Source organism: Leptodactylus fuscus, chromosome 1 (assembly GCF_031893055.1).
Source record: "Leptodactylus fuscus isolate aLepFus1 chromosome 1, aLepFus1.hap2, whole genome shotgun sequence".
NCBI classification, from domain to species: domain Eukaryota; kingdom Metazoa; phylum Chordata; class Amphibia; order Anura; family Leptodactylidae; genus Leptodactylus; species Leptodactylus fuscus.
This window is the reverse complement of record NC_134265.1, coordinates 328,829,176-328,845,593: the sequence shown is the minus strand read 5'-3', so window position 1 is coordinate 328,845,593 and position 16,418 is coordinate 328,829,176. Positions and strand designations below refer to the sequence as shown.

General features: G+C 42.2%; 1 protein-coding gene across 6 annotated transcripts in view; it reads left to right on the top strand.

Annotated features, from left to right (window-relative positions):
- The window catches only part of ABLIM2 (actin binding LIM protein family member 2), a 140,721-nt gene extending 124,582 nt beyond the window's left edge, over nt 1–16,139 (top strand). For 2 of the 6 annotated variants that reach the window (XM_075260677.1, XM_075260650.1), the window contains one exon: nt 344–500. In XM_075260677.1, coding sequence (XP_075116778.1) covers nt 344–453 — 110 coding nt within the window. In that variant the 3' untranslated portion in view covers nt 454–500. Of the gene's footprint in view, nt 1–343; nt 502–548; nt 630–5,621 lie in introns of those variants that run through there. The other 4 variants (XM_075260660.1, XM_075260642.1, XM_075260687.1 and 1 more) reach the window with 3 other exon arrangements.
- The last annotated feature ends 279 nt before the right edge of the window (nt 16,140–16,418 follow it).

Below are 16,418 nucleotides of genomic sequence, written 5' to 3'. Positions count from 1 at the left end.
CTTAATGGGGGCCTTTCACTAGACCTGAAAAGTCCAATGCCATAGCACATCTGATAGGTCTTGTCATTCTGAGTATTTTGGTGTTTTGTTTATCCAAATCTGTTCAGCCATTCCAAAGATATAAGCCCTTTTAGTGTTGATGCATATCTGCGTCTACTAGTCCAGTGGGCGGTAACACTGCATGACATAGACGACACTGAGAACCCGCCCCAGAGGAACCACAGTGTTAGCACTTGCACTGCCGGCCCAGTAAGGGTGTCCATAATTGACATTCTTTATATGAATAAAATTATAGAAGTAAGTTTATAACTCCATTATATCTTATGTGTTTGTTTTCCCACAGAATACAAGGTAAGAGCCATGATGCCGGGGCAAATAGATACCACCTATTCACCTCTCCCGCACAAGGTTAAACTGTCTTTGCCTTTCTTATGTCCATACCATTGTATGTGACATTATGGATTCAAGTACGTAAAGTCTACGGTTCCTGTCATCAGAAGATACGGGTGAGACATATCTGACTTCTCTCCTTGGTTTTTCTATCCTAGATCTATCCCTATGAAATGCTGATTGTAACAAACCAAGTGCGGGTGAAGCTCCCCAAAGATATAGATCGGACCAGACTGGAGGTAAAGCAGCTTGGTGTGCTCATGTTCATGGTATTAGAAACACTTTAATGGTGTTGTTTCACCAGGTCAAGCACTTTGCATTATTAAACAGATCCCTCCCCACTGATTTCACTACAGTTGAAATGATTTCTCTAGCCCCGCAATTCCTGAGCAATAAGTGCTTTCAGTTTTGGTGGCTCAGATGTTTCTGTACTGTCAAGTGGGTGGTAAGGAAAGATTGGAGCTCTAAATTATTCTCCCTTGCCTGCTCCTGCCTGACACCATTCAGCTGACAGTAGGGAGCCTAAATAGGGAGCACCAAAATTAACAGCACTGATTGTTCAGGAATGGTGGGGTCAAGAGAAAAAATTCAAATTGTATTAAAATCAGTGGCGCAGCACCAACAGATGCTAAGAACTGGACTTGGTTCAGGTGGTGAAAAGTCCTCTTCAATTATGTACCTTAAAGGGTTAGCAGAAAAATCGGATCTTTTTTAAATTAATTTTTGAATTTTTTTGTATTTTATTTTGAATATTTTTAAATTTAAGCACACATTCTCCCCAGGTTCATTGTATATAACCTGAATTCAGAGACCTATATTGATGGCCATAAAACCAGAAAATCCTATTTTCTCCTTTGTCCTCTCCATAATATCCCCAGCATGCCGAGCGGCCTCTGAGGATTTTGGACATCACTCACAAAGAACCTTGTTTATTCAGATTGGTACTTTTTCCTTAAACACTTCAATGTGTTCCTCTCCTGATTACTCAGCAAGCGATTTTTGCTTTCGCAGCCTCATTTCTTTTTTAAGCCAGGATTATTAAAAAAAAGACATCTCACAAGTACAGGGAATGTGAGAAAATCTTGTACATCTGGAAGTCATGAATGGAGATATCTCATTATACGATAACGGGGGGTGGGGGGGTTGTTGACAGCAGCCGTCCACTTTGGTTAAAAGCGTCCCTTTAATCAGAACTTATGTTTGGGGACATTTGGTTTGTTTTGGACAGATACGAGACCCCTTGGCTCCTTTTCTTAATAAGATGTGTAGCTACTTAAGAATCCTTAGCCTCGTTGATGTTTATTCAGTGCGGGTTTTGATCTACTTGTCTTGGAGCAGGTGTGGCCTTGGCTTATGCTGTTGAGAAAAGATCAAAGACTTAAGGATGTCCTGGAGTTCAGGGGGGATAAATAATAAATAATACCACAGCCGTGTGTGACGGGAACGTTAATGCGGGGTATTTGTGTGAGGCACATCGTAATGCTGAACACCTGAATCAATATACTGCCCAAAGATGGACTATAAAGGGATCAGCAAAGTGGCCTCGGAGGGCTGAGATCTTCATGCTGAGCTGCTGCTTGTAATATAATACACCTGGAGAGGTTCTAGACCATCTGTCAAATATCTCTGAATGGCAAAAGTGTATATACCACCGAGACCAAGAGACTTCTAGGGGCCCTTGGAACAAGGCTGATTTGAGGAGGTGATGAACTGTTGCCCAAGGATGATCCCAAAGGATGGAACTTTACAATGTAGGCACGGTCTGAATTGACCCTTTTAGTGCCCCAAACCACCAAAGAATGGAGCTGTGTGCTTCCCGTTCCATTCTCTGTGTATCGGGGAAGGAGGGGAGGCAGGTGTCAATCATTTTACCCCTTTAAAATAAGGCTCCTCACCTCCCTAGACCACAAGAAATAAAAGGTCTAAAAATGTTGAGCGGTTGCCCATGCCCCCTTTAAAATAAGGCTCTTCACCTCCCTAGAGCACAAGAGATAAAAGGTCTAAAAATGATGAGCGGTTGCCCATGCCCCCTGATTCCTTAGGTGACCATGAAGAGACAACCAGAATTTTCCTTTGACCCTTTTACTACCCTCATCCAGGGAATTTGTAACTAAACCTTTCATTTACCTGCACCACCAAAGATTCTGAAATTACCAGAAAAAATTTCTAAAAACAGCAAGCAAAAGTACCTATTTTGCTTGTTGGCCCCATTTTCTATAAAACCTGCCCTGCCTCGAGGCAGAAGGTCCAACCACGTTGCAAGAACCTGCTCTGGCAAAGGCTTAGGTATTTGGTCCAGGAATTATAGAAAGGGGGAAAGAATTAGAAGGCTTTTCCATGACAAACCTGGCCACGTCATGTGGGACCTAGTTTGATAATGACTATGGTGCCTCTTATCTACTGTGTATGCCACCGTTGGATGGGTATGCAGATATAGGAGTTTTGGGATAAGGTCAAAGAAGAAGTAGTTGAGTCATAGAACAAATTTCTGGGTGAAGAAAGGACTTTACTCTGAAGTGGAAAGAACCCAAAGCAAAATTACGTCCAATAAACACCACCCCATGTAATTCCTTCACGTAACTCATAATACCCTAAATACCCTTCCTCTCCGTCATGTGACCTTGTACCTTTAGAAATGCCACTTTTCCTACAGTCAATCATCATCTAGCCATCTAGTGTTATGTATCCCTCCTGGCACTATAACTTGTCACACATTCCACCTCAGACTATTATTTGTCTCCTGACATTCTGAAGATTATTTCAGTCTAAAAGCTGCTGCACGGTGCGAAAATGCAAAGGCCCCTGAAACGCGTGGAACTGTGTTTCTACCAAAGAAGGTGGCCCGGATGCTCCCCGGGGTTCTATCACTTCTAATCTCCACTCTTCAACTATGAACCTTACACTTCTTATGATACCCCGGAGAGAGGGATGTTACATTTACCTCACTATTTACCTCACTCCTAATTACTTTACTGATTAAATCCCATTCCTCGGAATTGACCTAAGCTCTCCTCATTTCACAGGATACCGAGGATATTTGCCAAAGTTTTGTTTTAAAGGAAATAAAGACCATACGATGTGGTTACTTTTGCAAGTATGATCTCACCGCAGCAGCATTCCCCACATATTAATACGTTTTACATGTTGAGTGAGTTTTCCATCCACTACTTGTTCTGGGTTAGATTGCCAGTAATGAGCATCCACCCACACATTTTCAGGACACACTATCCACAACCCAGCCTCCATTATTATTGTTGTGTGTCCTGAGTGATGATCAGCCATCTTATGCTGAATGTCATCTGTTTAGTCTATATAGTCTAAGAAGGTGCTGCGGAGGTGTTGCGAGGTCTGCCCTGCCCAATCTCTGGAATTGCTCCAGACTGTGAGTGATTCTGATAATATCCCTATATTATTCCTTAATATAATACAGACATGGGCTCCAAACCATCCATAGGTGTACTCCTTACATGTTCCCTTCTTAAAGAGAAGTACCAGCTCCTGTGATGATCTGTCATGGACATACAGGAAGTTACATGCCAGGAGCCACCAGAGGGCGCTCATATGTAACTAATCACTCTTACGCTGATCTCAGTGATCAGTGGATGACAGTGATAATGGCTGCTGTCAAGTGCCATCACCCTGATCAAAATGAGAATGTTGCAGATTGACAGCCGTATCTTTCTGGATAGTGAGTGCCAATCAGGTTGAGACACCCGAACCCTAGATGGCTGCCTCTCGTGCATACCCCTTGTCCTTCCTTCCACCATATTTACTATTTAAGTGACCACACAAGCAATGGGTCATAACCAAATCCCATTCCTCTGAGTTGACCTAAGCTCTCCTCAGGACGGGACACAGAGAATATTTGCCAAATTTTTAAAGGAAATAAAGACCATACGATCCGGTTACTTCTGCAATGATCTCACTGCAGCACTGATTCATGAAGGCTCTTTTAAGGATTTTCTCCATTATAGACAATCCCTGACGATAAAATGAATATAACTTACCCTGGTGCAAAGATTCCCAGGAATTAACTTTAATATCTGAAACAACCAAGCAACTCCTAATAATAATAATACATTTTTGTTTATATAGCACCAACATATTCCACAGTAGATTCCCTGCAGTGCCCCCACAGGAGAAATAAAGTATTACACATTTCCTATTTACAATCAATGGGCTGCCCATGTAATGTTTGGACATTGTGGGGCCTCTACAGTGAGAGACGTTCTTTGTAGCTGCTTTTTTCTCTGGCTAATATAGGAGAGTCTGAAACAGCGGACGTCCCCCTCGCCTTTCCCTTCCAAATATGAGAAATTTTAAATGTGATTTAGAAATCAGATACCTTAATGGTAACCACCAACAGAACCTCACAGGGCACCTCATGCGTTGTCCAGCAGTGTCCTTAAAGGTGTGTTGGCTCCAGGGTGGCTTTTTATCAGATCAGAGGGGGTCTGAAATGTGTCAGATCCGGCTACCTCCTGATTCCAGAGACTACTGCACTGGATGGGGCCTAGTGCTTTTTAGGTAATAGGATTAGAGCTGCAGTAACCTGGCACCACCACTATACTGTGGATGGTGCTGCAGTTATGAAACCTATGACTTGAATAGGAGCAGAGCTGCTACCAGGTCAGTGCTGTAACTTCTAGTGCTGGGAGGCAGCTGATTGGGTGGGATCTCGCTATTGGACCCTCATCGATCAGATACTGTTGACTGATCCTGTGGATCGGTCATCAGTAAAAAAAAACCCTTTAAAATACCCAAACTCTATTTCCTTTCTCCAAAAAATTACTTTGATTCTTTATGAATGAGCTCTTTTATGTCAGGGGATTGGTGAAATAATGGAAGAACCAAAGAAGTCAAGCTTTTTATGTCCCAACATTGTTCCTCAATGGTTATTGAAGTTCCTTGCTAACATCAGCTCAAGTGCTGGACTAGGGCAGGGGGACCGAGCTGGTGTATAAAAGACTTGACCTCTTCTGTTAGTTCTTCACCTCCCTGACTTGAAAGACCTCATTCGCAAGGAATAATAGAAATTTTTGGTGGGTGGAGTCCGTGCTTGGCATTATAAAAACATTCCTGGACAATACATGAGAAACCCCGTGAGGTTCCGATGGAGAAGTTAAATCAAGATGAAAGATTTCCTTGAAGGAATATTATATTTCTCTAGATCTAAGTGATGCCTAACAAGACTTCTGTCATTGTTTCTTCCTTTCATGACCACAATGAAGAGACACCTGTCAACAGAGGAGTTCCACCAAGTCTTTGGGATGACCATCGAAGAATTTGACCGCTTGGCGTTATGGAAGAGGAATGACATGAAGAAGAAGGCGTTGCTTTTCTAGTCTAGGCCACCTGCTATACAGAACTGCCATCTGTAGTGTTATCCACTTCTTCACACTCTTCTCCGGGAAGAGCGAGGCAAGACTGTTCCATGGGGCCAGCCAGTACTCTCTTCATCTTCTACCATGCCAATGTCTGCCTGTGTTGCTTTATTTACAGTATTTCTAGGTGCCCTGGAACACCGTAACACCGACCGCTGTATGTCAGGGGTACAACAGTATGTATAGCCCATGTATCCATAATTCTCATCCAAATCAAGTGACGCGGAGGCCAAAGACTCGCATGTAAGCCATGTTTGCAATCTTTTCTATGTGGTTTCTTATGGAGCTGAACGCTTGACTAACCCGATAACAAAACTATCCATACAGTATGTACCAAAATAAGCCTGTGCTTGCTACACCCATGTATCCACTAACACTAAGACCGCCATTATTATGTCATAACCAACTTTTTTATAGAAGCTATCTCAGGCATCTTAGCGGCCATAATTATTTATTTTATAGTCTATATGGCTTGGAAATCCGCTCGGTTCCATCATTTTGGCTTGTCCGGTGACCGCAAAGCAACTCAAATCTAATTTAATAGTCACTCCAGTCGCCAGGTAACCGTACATTCATGACACCGTTATTGGAACATTTATAGGATAGGGTTAATAATTACAGAACTGAAATGTGCTAACGCGTTTTTAGTTTTGTTGTTAGGTCTGAAATGATGCATCATGGGGCCCGTCATTTAATCTCACCACAGTGGGTGGGGCTTAGGTTTCTGACTGGGGGGAGGGAAGAGGCGGAGTTACGTAGTGTCTATAAACAGGGACAAAGGTTGGCAGTGTAAGGGTGGCATCGGTCATTGTAAAGGAATTTTTCACAAGGTGTACTCATGGCCTACACACAGTAGATATTTCATCCAATATTGGGGAGGGGGATGACACTGGGTTCAGGAGATTTGCCCACTCTTCTGGGGCGGCGAGAGGTCAGATTACTCCTATTTGAGTCAGTTTTGGACTGTATGAGACCAAGTTCAGCCTTTCGTCCATATGTGATAGTGGAATACGTACAACAGGGATAGGTTGAGGCGCTTCATGGTATAAGTCACAAATACGAGTGCAATTCACCTATAAATCCTCTAGGGGGAAGTATGATTCTTACACAAATTCAACAACTTTTTCTGCCACAATTTCCAACATAGTTAAAAAAAAATAATATCTTACCTCTATTCTATCTACTGTATCTTACCTCCCATTATTACTTTTTGGGGTTATTTTTACTACAATCTATATTATAATGATGGGGTCAGGTCTCCAGCTGTTGTCAAACTACAACTCCCAGTGTGCCAAAGGATGTTATGTAAGTAGTTTTCCCTAGTTTACCCGCTGGAGTGTTGCATTGTTAGGGTCAGTTCACACGCAGGAATTCGCCACAGATTTGGCGGTGGATTCAACCCCGAATCCGGAGCAGATTCCTCTTGAATCCGTCTCACATTGCTTTCAATGGGAGGCTGAGATTGCAGCAAGACGCAGAAAAAAGAAGCGTCCTACTCGATCTTGGAGGAATCCGCAGCTCAAGATTCCCTCCTGACTAGGCCTATAAATGGATGAAATGCTTTGAGTCTAGAAGGGATCCATGAAAAACAGCCTGATATAGGACATGTCCATTAGAACACATTGTCAGTAATTGAACATGTGAATAATTCTATTGAAAGCAACGGTACAAATTTCTCAATCCCGCTATGCCAGGAAACTGGTGCTACCAAATAATATGGTGGCGCAAGGCCCTTTCACTACAACCCCTGTTCCACGCTTTGCTCACCATATTGTGCGAATGTGGATAGACAGGGACACCTCGCCCCTACATATTCAGACTCCTTTGTCCCTATCTGGTGTAGATTTCCGCAGCCGCTTCATAAAATTTCTCATTCCCTGTGCCAGTCACGGCCTCTATTAATTTTGGCATTTGATGCGTAAGCCCCAATGTATTTTAAGAATGGCCATGTTGCAAAAATGACTGTTACCTATAAATTTTGGACATTTGTGTGAATAGAACCTAACATTTTGGAGAGGGGCATGGAAAACCCACCTTTTACTGTCTGGAATCATACTCCAGTATATCATAGTGTAAACCTTTCAGAAATTGAGTTTTTGGTTGCCCATGAGTTGCGCTAAAATTGCAACATCGTGCAACCCTTGAGGGTTAAATATAGTTTGACAATCGTAACAATGCCATTACGGTCGCCCAATGGTGCCATGGTGGCGCTGCCTCATAGTAGATGGATGGCACAGCTATAGTTGGTTTATAGCACAGTCGCCAGTTGTGTCACCAGTATAATCGGTAGGGGTATAAGCATCCTGAATGTTCTTTGTGAAGGACAGATTCAGACTGTAGAGTCTGTAGAACTTGGTGGTGTCACACTAGGGTTTCATGGGCCCACCAGATAACATGATTCTGGGGTCCCACCCTCCAATAACTCCTAGGAAATAGACCATAGTACCCCTTGGATTTGGAGTCTTCTGCTGGACCATTATTGTATTAGAGGTTGGATCCAATGGAGGATCCTTTGGGACCCTGGTGGGCGAGTACGACATTAGGAGTTGAGTTCATATGCATGACCTCAACTTTGCAGCCTGGACAATCCACATTAATATGGAAAGTGCCCTGGCCATAATACAGTATTACGTACAGCAATAGGGTAGGAACAACCAGAGAACAGGTGCCATGGATACCCACCCTGAAATATATATTATATCATATATATATATATATATATATATATATATATATATATAATAATATATACTTTATACATATATTATTATATTTATAATAATGAAATATTCTATAGAACTAAACCTATAAGGCTAAATATATAAATTAAATTATTATATATACATATAAAGTATAGTGTGATATACAACTAATATATATATACAGAATATTGTCTGACGCACAATCATCATTTTATTTATTATTATAGAATTTATGTTCTTAGAGGAAAAATAATGTATAAAATATGAATAAAATTTAAACAAAATTCTTACAATGAAATATGATTATTAACTATTTATATGCTGTAAGACTGAATATTGGGTTTACCTCCAATGTATACTTTAATGGGATAGAAATGCTTAATGTTGAGTTTATATATAGAGGACGTCAGCTGTCAAATATTGGCGCCAGCTTTAGAAATTTTATCTGTGACTACTTTTTGCAGGGCAGTTATAGTTTGTTAGACATCCCTACTTTTCAGACTTTCTAGGAGACTTCTGGGGAAAAGGAAAGGTCCTGAAGAAGTTTACTAGACTCCCAGATTACCCCGAGACTGATGGTTCAGTGGTGGCGTCAAGGACCATCTATGGTGCAGGCAGCAAGGACAGACAGCAGTCCCAGCGACCATCAAGGAATTGACAATAGCATGATAGCAGTGGATGGCACTGTACCTATCACTTTTATGGGGGCAATGTGGCTTCCACCGTCATGGGGATGAGTAGTCACATGGGCTAGTCATGATTGAAGGGCATTTTGAGGGTCTGTGTATTTGGGTTTCTATATTAGAGTCTATATATTAAAGGGCAGTCCGAAAAAGTTTTGCATCCCCCATGGTATTTGCCTGTGGTCAAAGGAAACAAAATGTAGTTTAATAGCCAGTGTGTATATAATATACTAGATATATATATATATATATATATATGTACTATACACACATATTGTACGATGTCTATTATATAAAAGATACCCATGTGACTTCTGTAAGTGTATAAGGCGTCCTTCATAATATATATTCATTTACATTCATTGTAAGATGAAAGAGTCCCCTATGAAATGTGCAAAAAACTCATTCATGTGACCCCCTAAACCATTCAGTCGTGATTCGTATAAGATACAATATGTACCCCCTATCAATTGCACCCTATTAGGTACTTCCCAAATTTACTAAGAGAATCTCTCACTCTGGAGGACCTAACCTGTCCTGCTTTATACAATCCATTCATTTATAAGGATATTGTGTAATACTTCATTTCCCCTGTGGGGGCACTGTAGGAAAAATGACTTATTATCAGGTTTCCCATAGATTACAGTTTCATGCTGAGGGACTCAGCAGGAGGCGCTTTGTAAAAACTTATTGTCAAGGAGTCCTTCTAGTAATTAGGAGTTGCCCAAAGTAGACAACCCCTTTAAAATTATATCCTGACTTGAGTTAGTACATGCGGTATTGAATATAATAAAATATTAGTCACCTAAACCCTAATTTGCCTACCTTGCATAACCATACAATCTCTGTATAGAAATGAGTACAAATAATAAGAATTATCAGCCGTGTAAAGTAATGTGATAGATTCCCTTTAAGAAACTAGCGGGATAAAGTTACAAGGATATTAATGAGATAACCTGGGGGACTGGAGCTGCGGGATGAACCACATCTGGAGACGCTTAATCTGTTTTCTAAGAAAGTGCTGAGAGGAAGGAATAAGCATGTTACTGAGTGTTGCCCAAAAAGCACAAGACCATCAGATATGGATTTAACTCCCTTAATGGCGTTAATTTGCCAATGCCGTCATGGCTTTTATCCCCGCCTTGGTTAACCCTTAAAGGAGGGGTGGGTTCTAGTCTGACAAAAAAATCAATAATGACCCTCGTGTGGAAATCTGTAATGACTGATGAGGGTCCTTGTGATTCTCTCCCTTGCCCTAATAGAAGCCTGTCCCGCTACGCTCTTAATGGGGCGCTAAACTGGTACCATAAATTTCGTAAAAGGTTCCCCATATGTGGGTGAGTTTCCTCTGTTTTCTACTACACTCCAAAAACTTAGGTTGTTTTGATATGAATTTGGGTGATTGGGATTAGGGGATCTGATGACAGTCTCTGTACAGTGCTACAGAATATGTTGACGCTATATAATCTGTGGAATACATAATAAATTATGGTGAAGGGTCCTAATATTCATGTAAAAGTTTCAGGGTTGGGGTGAAGTTGATGGTCTTTTAGAAACCACATTATGGGATACATGTTCAATAGATGTCGGACCAATGCTTGGTTAGCCTACAGCCTTCCGACCCCTCCATATATATGGACACTTGGCTTTGTCGAGCATGAAGGTGTTCTCAGTAGGGAGAGGGGAGGAAGCCACTGCCAGTCATCTCTGAGAGCAGCTTATCTTCCGTGAGAACAAAAAGATTAGGCCAGTCTTGGGTTTAGCCAACTCTGTTGGAATGTCCGGTAGGCTCCCGATAATGGGGGTGACCTGCCAAACTCCCATATTCCCCAGGCCTGGCAAAATGCTCCTGCCTCCACAGGGGTTTCTGTCATTTAATATGTCATATGGGCACATTATATGGCAGTCAGGCCATGGAAAAGGAGCACGACCGACACATTAACATGCCCACATTACAACCATGTGTGAAGGAGTTGGAAAAATAGAGGAGACGTTGGTTTGGCCTACCGTCTCCACAGCCCTGAGACATACTCAAAATGGGGGCATGCCACATTCCAAAGGGGTTTGAAAACACCAGTATGGGGAATAGCCTCGCCCTGTGCACTGTTCTCTCAGACGAGGGGAAGCACCAGTTTGGGGAATGGCTTCTCCTGTGTACTAGTCTCCCAAACATGGGGAAACATCAATATCGGGATTGGCCTTGCCTGTACACTGTTCTCCCAGAGATTGGGAAGCGCCATCATGGGGAATGGCCTTGCCCATGCACTGCTTTCCCCATCCCAGATATTGGGAAGCACCATTATAGAAATTGGTCTTGTCCATGCTCTATGTGCCGTTGATATTGAAAAATTTGGATTGGATTGCTGGCCATTGACCATATGTGTAATGGGAAGTAATAACCTTAAAAGATTTTTCTATTATAGATAGAAACGTAGACAAGTCTTCTGAATGTTTCAGCAGAATCTTATTACCTGCCTCGAAGGGACCAGTAAATAAGAACGTGAAGACAAAGCCAAATAAGCCTAGCTCGTTTCCAAAAACCACGTATATATATCTTCCTCAGATTATACTATCTCATCAAAGTTCACGTGAATCTGGAATACGTTCCATAATATTCGATTGACGATTCCTGCCTGTGTGTCCTGAGTTTACCTTAGCCATAAGAATATGTGAGTACGTTCCTTACTCCAGATCTGTAGAGAGGACTACTCAAGTATGGCATTGGTCTGTGAATAGAAGCTATGAACTAAAGGGATTTTACATGACTGCTTTCTTCCAAAAACTGCGCCACACCTGTCCACAGTCTGTGAATGGTATTGCAGCCCTGTTCTAATTTCTTTAGTCAAGCTGAGATGTAATACCAGATACAGCCGAGCACTATTTTTGGAAGAAAGCGGTCATGTTTTTTAACCTTTTACATCGAAGAAACCCCTTCATTGTCAACAGATTTGACCATCCAAAATGGAATGACGTGATGTTTTCTTATTGTATCCTGCCAGTGCACCTTCTCTGAACAGGTTCTCGCCACCTAGTATCAAGGGATATAGGACCACCCAGCGGTAGGTGCCATTTTTCTAAGGTCTTCGAAACAGCTATATGGTTGCGTATAAACTCTGTAACCATCAGTTACTAAGTCCAATCTGGACTTTTGCTCCATACTTTTAAGACTTCTACAAAAGTAGAAAATAAAAAAAGAAAGTAAAAATATTTCATTCTAATTTTATATCACCCGCTGCTATATGATCTTTTAGGATTTCCTCAAATACAACTTGGCACTTGTGAGATTTACCATGTGGTAGTGGATCTCTAAATCCCTTCACGTGGTATTTAACCAGGAAGAATAATTGCGTGTCCTCTCCAAACTCCAGTTAAACTATAGGAACAAAATGATTTGTTTTCCTAATCATTGCTTACAGGATATTGCTCCATATATAGTATGGCTGTCTAGGAATGGTGGGAGTTGTAGTTTTTCAAAAGCTGGAGAGCCACAGGTTGTATACCACTACAGAGGGATTTTGGATAGTTCAAGTTACTCCCCCCCCCCCCATCCACAGAATAGGGAAAGCTTGCTGACCAGTTATGCGAACAGGAGGCCCATGCACACGGGATAGGCAAGCACACTTACCACTCCATTCATTCTCTATAGGACTTCCAAAGATAGTATGAAACTCTTCTATTTTTGCATTTGCATGAAAGTGAGATGCATGTGCAGCCAGCCACTCCATTCATTTGGGGTTACAAGGGCCCTCATTCTTATGATCAATGGGGATCCCACCATTTGTATCCCCTACAGATAGATCCCCTGCAGATAGATAGGTTAGGATCACTAGAACCAGCATATCAACCCAGCCCTGCAGATCGATAGGTTAGTGTCACCAGAACCAGTATATCACCCCAGCCCTACAGATCGATAGGTTAGTGTCACCAGAACCAGTATATCACCCCAGCCCTACAGATAGATAGGTTAGTGTCACCTGAATCATACAGTGTTTCCCCCTTGTGAATTGCTGCCTCCGTTGCCGAGATAGTGCTGTTTTTGTCAATATGTAAATGAGCTATTTGGAGCAATAGTAACTCCCTCATTGCTCCAAAGAGCACATTTGCCTATTGACAAAACCAACACTATCTCAACAATAGCTAAAAATAGCTAATATTTCTTTCTAGTGTTAATTTTACATAACTGAATTATGAGTAATATTGGTTTGTCCATCAAAATCTCTGACGTCACTGTGTGTTGGCCGTGGGTACATATTGAGTCAGTGGCAATCGATGGTGATTCAGACTGGGGATGGCATCATCGGTGTATGAGTCACCATTGGTACAATCGTTGTTGAAATCATCTCCTTTCCTCAATGTGGATAGTCTCCTCAATCATAGTCTCCTCCGTCAATGTTCTTGTCTTTGGGGCCCTATTTAGTTGGTCAAGATACTACATACAGTTTAACTGAGTGGCCTTGAAAGGTGACAATTTTTCTAATCCAGAAATGTGCTAAGAATAGTTGTCACTTCCCTTCCCCCACTCTTTATCGTGGAAGCCAGACATGTATACTACTACCAGTGCCACCAAGATGACATTTCTCCGGAATATCTCCATCTTTGCGTCTTCAAGTTTGTAAGTCAGGTTTTTATGATTTCTTTATTTGCATTCATCCGTCATGTTTCATATAGATGTCCTAGCAATCCAAGTGAATAAAGACATTGAAATCAAGTTGGATATGTGACAAAAACAGCCGTCACCTGGCCATTTTTGGCCTATGTTTGAATATAGCCTAGAGCTGACCATACACATTGGTTAGGTGGAGGCCAAACACTTATATTAATCCTTCTAATACTATTCCTTCCAACATACACATACACATGCACTCTCGGCCAAGCATGCAGCTGTTCTATAAGGAAAAAGTGGAACGTCTCAGTGGACCTGATATCTGTCATTTGGAGAAGCCTGGACATCCCAATACACAGTAGATGGTCGTCTGATCCTGATCAGAACATGTTTGGTGGACACTAATCTAATGTGTATTGCCTTTAGGTCGGATGAGCTGAAGACTCTGTGGAGTTCTCATATTCTCTTTTATACCCTGCATTACTCTATGGAGGTGTTTATGACAATATAGGGTCTGATCATTGGGGTCCAACCTTTAAAAACCCCAAGAATCATGAGAATGGTGGTCTGGTGTGACCCTATGCACAGAGCAGTAAGTTGAGCATGTGCTCTATTCAGTTCTATGGAGCTACCAGGAGTAGCTGGACTCTGTTCTAGATGGAAAGTTGGGTTATGCTTCATTTAGATGAGGCACAGAGGACCCTATTCTCAGGATAGGTGGGAGTCCGAGCAGTTAGATTTGCATTGTTTGATAGGGGATTACTTGTAATTACTTAAATACCCCTTTAAAGGGAGTTTGTCAACAGGACCCAGCCCTGCAGATAGATAGGCTAGGGTCACCTAAATCAAATAGTGTTTTCTCCCTGTGAATCACTGCCTCCATTGCTGTTTTGGTTGATATGCAATATGTCGATGAGCTCCTTGGAGCAACAAGGGTGTTGTCATTGTCTCCAATGGGATAAGAGACAATGGCCTCATTGCATTTGCCTATTGGCAAATTCATGAGGTCACCCTAACCTATCTATCTGCAGGGCTGACTTAATGCTGGGTTCTGGTGGCCCTAACCTAACTATCTGCAGGGCTGGGTTGATGCTGCGTTTTTGTGGCCCTAACCTATCTGCAGGGCTGGGTTGATATGGTGGGTTCTGGTGGCCATAACCTATCTGCAGGGCTGGGGTGATATGATGGGTTCTGGTGACTGTAACCTATCTATCTGCAGGGCTGGGGTGATATGATGGTTCTGGTAACTCTAACCTATCTATCTGTAGGGCTGGGTTGATATACTGGGTTCTGGTGGCCCTAACCTATCTATCTGCTGGGCTGGTTTTGGTGGCCCTAACCTATCTATCTGCAGGGCTGGGTTGATATGGTGGGTTCTAGTGACTGTAACCTATCTATCTGCAGGGCTGGGGTGATATGATGGGTTCTGGTGACTGTAACCTATCTATCTGCAGGGCTGGGGTGATATGATGGTTCTGGTAACTCTAACCTATCTATCTGCAGGGCTGGGTTGATATACTGGGTTCTGGTGGCCCTAACCTATCTATCTGCTGGGCTGGTTTTGGTGGCCCTAACCTATCTATCTGCAGGGCTGGGTTGATATGGTGGGTTCTGGTGACTGTAACCTATCTATCTGCAGGGCTGGGTTCTGGTGGCAGACTCCCTTTAAGTGTATATCTGTATAAGGGATTTGAACCCTGAAATGAGTTCCTATTGGAAATAAGCCACAAATTTGGATCTTTCTCATTTAAAAAAAATTCTTTAATCTCCTAGCTAGGCCTATAGTGCTGTAAATCTGTCATGGTTTAGTAGTCCAAGCCATCTCCACCCATTGGCCAAGTTCTCACTGTGTATAGCCGATCGTACATTTGCAACCCCCGGCATGTACAAGATAAGAGACTGAAGCTACTTCCTTTTGCAATGCAATGCCGTTTCGCCAGGTCCTGTGTGCAGATTTCATGCTGTATCACCCCCGAGCATGTAAAGAAAATCAGCGTCTGAATTGTTACTTTGGCCTTGGACGAGGAGATGGTAGCATACATATAAAGGAAATGTATATTTCTGGATACACTTTATTTTCTACTCTCATTGAATGTACGCAGTCTGTTTTGTAGTCTTGTTCTGTGAGCATGGGCTCAATGACACCCCAGTATACGGTATATACAGTCTATAGCACTAATGGCATTTTACAGCCCAGAGTCCACATTACTGCAGTAGGTCCGTATCTTCCTATGGATACAATGTAAGCGCTTTGTTTCTTTCCACTGTACAGGTAAATAACACAATAAGGTTCTGCATTTGATATTTGGTTCTGTGATCTATTACTTTGCGGTGCAGATAATGACCATGTGCTACAAAAATAAAGACCTTTCACTCACTGCTGCCTCTTGTGTTGTCCTTTGGTATTGCATGCTACTATGTGTACACTTGGGAGTAGGTGTATATTTTGGGGGTGTTCTCTTCACATTCCTTTGGCATTTTTTGGATTTGAATTGTACTTCACTGGACTTCAAGGACCAAAATGGACCAGAAAGGAAAAGGTGGCTATAGATGTCAACGCAGGTATTACTCCCAGCACCTCGTATACATAGTCAATCATTGATGTGTTAAAGGGGTTGTCTGGGATTAATGGGGGGGGGGGGGGGGGGGCAGCAGC